The following is a 4,035-nucleotide window of genomic DNA, read 5'->3' as shown; positions in this document are numbered from 1 at the left end:
ACACACACACACACACACACACACACACACACACTCACTCGCTAATAGTCCAAACTAGACTTTGCAAGCAGTGCTGTCAACTCATAATTTACCTCTCCTTTCACAATCAATCTTGAATTCTAATGTTGAATTCTAATGTTTAAATGTATAGGGTTAATGTTCAGTGTCTTGAACAAACGATTTAATTACATCTGTCTCTCTCTGTCTCTCTCCCCCTCTTTCTCTCTCTCTCTCTCTCTGTCTCTCTCTCCTTCTTTCTGTTGTGTCTCCACACAGTCCTGGTACCTGGGCGAGCTTAGTTCCATTCCAAGTGTCGAACGGGACTCCGATACTGCCAACAAGTGTCCACCAGAACTACAGCATAAACATCATTGGTGAGCCCCTCGTCCACGCCGAGACGGGGAACTGAACGAAGAACGAATGCCTGGGGGGGATTGGCGGGGGTTTACAGGGCGACGCTGAGCCAGCCAGCACTCAAGGAAGTGTCCCGCAGCCATGGATGAATAAACCAGCAAGCAGCGAAATATTTCTTTTATATGAATCTTTCCTTTGCTGCGCAAATTTCTCATTTGCCCCTCCCTCGTCCTTGGTCTCCATTCCGCCATCCCTCCCCCGACCTGTCCTCCTCTTCGCCCAACACCTGACCCCCCCACCCCATGGTCTCCTCCCAGTGCCCTGTGGCGGATGCTGGCCTTTTAGAACGAGAGTTAATTCGGAAGAACGAAGAAGCCTTGAAGGCCTGCTGCTGTCAGAAACTTCTCCCGCCCGACATAACCCAACCCCCGACCCGAACCAGCCACCCGCCCACCCACCAGTCAGTTGTTGCGTTTGCAGAACTCTTCGATCCATTCAGAATACTGTGATGTATAGATGCCTTAATGTTTTATTGCATGACAACTCTACTAGTCTTGTTCTAGCGTCGTTCTTTCTATTTTACACGTCAGTGGAGGGCAGGAGATGTGTGGAAAAAAAACCAACAACAACAAAGCGAACTTGATTCTCAGACATGCGTACACACTCAAACACACATATTACAGGCAAGTGAAGGGGTCTTGCGCTTTGACAATGGCTGCCTGGTGGATGGATGAGAGTCTGAGATGGCCTCTGTGTGTGTCTCTCTCGCTCGCTCTCACTCTCTCTATGCTCACCGGACCTGTAAAGAAAAAAAGTAAGAATCCCTCTTGAAAAGAGGGGCTCCCACGTCAATCGATTCACTGTGTACACCATAGGAACAAAACGAAAAAAGAAAAAAAATTTGTGAATTCAGAGTGTTCTTATTATGTTATTCGATTTCAGTTTACTGTGATACTACCCTTTTGTTCAGAAATGTGTTGACTTGTTTCTCCTTTACTGCTACTCACGTCAAGATTAGCATAAAACAAACACACACAAAAAAAAACACTCATGGAGAGAGTTCAGAACTCTGGATGCAGTTTTGTAAAAAGAAAAAAAAGAGGAAAAAAATACACTATAAGTTAGGCTTTTGAGATTGGACCCCTCTTTAAAGAATTCGTATCTCCTTTAGGAAAGGAAGACAGAGAGAGAGAGAGAAAAAAAAAATGAAAAATCTCGAAAGAGGCAAGTGCAATTTAATTTTTTTGAAGGGAAGCTATCAGTCTGTCAGCCCTAGGACTCTAAAGGACGGGGGATAAATATTAGCTGTTGTTTTTAACGTAAAATGTTTGAGAAAACATTTGAATTTAATTTCAGTCATATTATCTAGTCTCCTTGTGTGGGAATAAAAAACAAACAAACGCAAACATCGCAAGTGTGAAAGACGGTTGAAGGCAAGCACTAAAGCTACCTGTGCAGAGCTGAACGAAACCAGCACTTCTATTGACCACAGTCACACACCAGCCGTTTTGCCCTTACATCGTATTACATAAGAGCAAAATGGCCACAATGTGAACATGGACAATTTAGCCCTACCCATCCTCGTGGGGAGCTTTTTTTTATTTATTGTGGGGGGGAAATGAACAGAACATAAGTAAAGAAATGAAACGCACCTAGTGTGTAGAAATAAATGGTATTCGATTTTTTTTTTTGTAAGTGTTCACAAAATGATCAAGAGTATATGCATTTGGCCATCAGCTTCTAAAGCTTATGTTTACAAGAAGAAAAAAGGAATGCAAGTGTTAATCAATTATGAATATATAAAAAAAAATAGGCTCAGGCCTAAAGCTACAGTCTGTGCAAGTTAACTCTGCATTTGCAGGGGTTTAAAATGGAAATTATGAATCCAGTTGGTGGCAGTCCCTGAAATCTAGAAATTGTGCACGGCATGATCACAGCCATTGCCTCCCCGGTCCAGAAAATATTTATATGTCAAATAAAAAATCTCTCCGATACTCTTAATTTGCACGATGACGTATAGTCCACATTACGTGCCTTGCCTTTGAATATAGAGACATCACTACAGTTGTTTTTTGCTGCATTTATTATCATTATAGGACAAAAATTAACATTTTTATGATAAGAATTGTTTTGTACTCTGAATGAAATTGTTGATTTTTAACTTCATTTACTACTCTATCTCACAGTTACATTGCATATCAAGGCTGTGTATAGTCGCCGTTTTAAAGTTTGTAATCAACCAGCATTATGTTTTGTTTTGTTATTTTTGTTTTTAGTTTTTTCAGTATTTTGGCGGTTTTTCTAATAACCTTTCATCTTTTTTTTCCCAATATTTTTCAACGCTCATTTTTTGTTCATCTTCCAGTTACTTTTGTGGAGGGTGGAATTCAGATTTATGAAAAATTATGCAATACCAAGTTTTGCCTATGTAGGTAGTGCTTATAGATGCGTCAATTATTAGAGGCTAGTTTGGAGATAGACAATATTGTAATGCATTTATTTTGTTGATATCGTTGTTTGTCGTTGTTATTGTTGATGATGTTGTTGTTGTTGTGGGTGTTTTAATTTTTTATTGACCAAAGTGGGGACTGCTTTCTATGCAGTGTATGACAAGGTCTTTTAATTTTTATTTTGTTTCTTTTTTTCTTTTTTCTTTTTTTTTCACTTTGGCTCAGGCCTGCCGAATGATGCCGAGATGTGTTCCAGTGTATTTTGAATTTGGGAGTTAAGGGTTGGGTGGGTGGGTGGGTGGGGAGGGGGGTATTTTTCTATACTTGCATCCTTGGCTACACTACGGCTGCAAAGTCACTGATTTGGTCTACTGTGACAAAAGGACTCTCTTTCTTTCAACTTCCCACCTGGGGTGCTAGCATGTGACCTTGAAGGAGCTCATTTTCACAGGAGAGAGGGCTTGACTTGAGTTTGACAATCATTTATTTAAAAAAATTAAATAAAAAATCATCACCGCTTGGAATGAAAATGTACCGACAAGTCATGAGATGTTTCGCAGCGACGTTTTACCAATCTACTCTACAATTAATGAAGTGCATCGACGTTTATCTATTACCGCGCCGGGCGATTCACTGAGTCACTGAATGCAAATCTCAAGTAGATGCCTTATCACATCAGCGAAGTGACCTGTGACCTGCGCAACAATCACATACCAACTAATGCTAGTGAGACCTGTCGAAATCAGTTCATGGCAGGCTCAAGCAAGCCTTTACAGAGTATTTTCTAAGTAGATTTGTATAAATGTACATACATTATATGCACTAGATCTGTCAATTCCAGGGATGTCACCAACCCCCTGTAAGGCGAGTTGTGGATTCATTGGTCGAGGCGGGCCTTGTATTGTTCCTGAGAAAATAAGCTATGGACCACAGTAGAACGGGATATGCTAGCTATTCTTCCCCGTTCGTCTCTCGTGGCCATATGTAACTAAAATACGAATACATTAGTAGGACGATAATATAGCACTTAAATACTAGCACATAGGCAATCGTGTTCTCCCCCTGTATGGTGTTTCAAACCTAGTCCCCAGACAAAAGTCATAACATCCTGGAACTAAGTATCTCTCAGGCATCTCACACAGGGCATTATTTGTATCAATCACAGTCTCATTATGTTCCTTCAGAACATCATTTGTAAAACTTACAGAAAGCAGTGTCTGCAATGCTGTTT

At 40.7% G+C, this 4,035-nt stretch overlaps 1 protein-coding gene across 5 annotated transcripts in view; it reads left to right on the top strand.

The window, feature by feature from the left end:
* The window catches only part of LOC308101737 (nuclear factor 1 B-type-like), a 93,750-nt gene extending 90,677 nt beyond the window's left edge, over positions 1-3,073 (top strand). For all 5 annotated transcript variants that reach the window (XM_080451198.1, XM_080451197.1, XM_080451196.1 and 2 more), the window contains one exon: positions 277-3,073. In XM_080451198.1, the coding sequence (XP_080307324.1) occupies positions 277-409 (133 nt within the window). In that variant the 3' untranslated portion in view covers positions 410-3,073. The remainder of the gene's footprint in view (positions 1-276) is intronic.
* Positions 3,074-4,035: the final 962 nt, after the last annotated feature.

This window comes from Gymnoscopelus braueri (genome assembly GCF_963280865.1).
Source record: "Gymnoscopelus braueri genome assembly, chromosome: 15".
Lineage (NCBI taxonomy): Eukaryota > Metazoa > Chordata > Actinopteri > Myctophiformes > Myctophidae > Gymnoscopelus > Gymnoscopelus braueri.
Note: the sequence above shows the minus strand (reverse complement) of the source record. Positions and strands in the feature narration are given on the sequence as shown.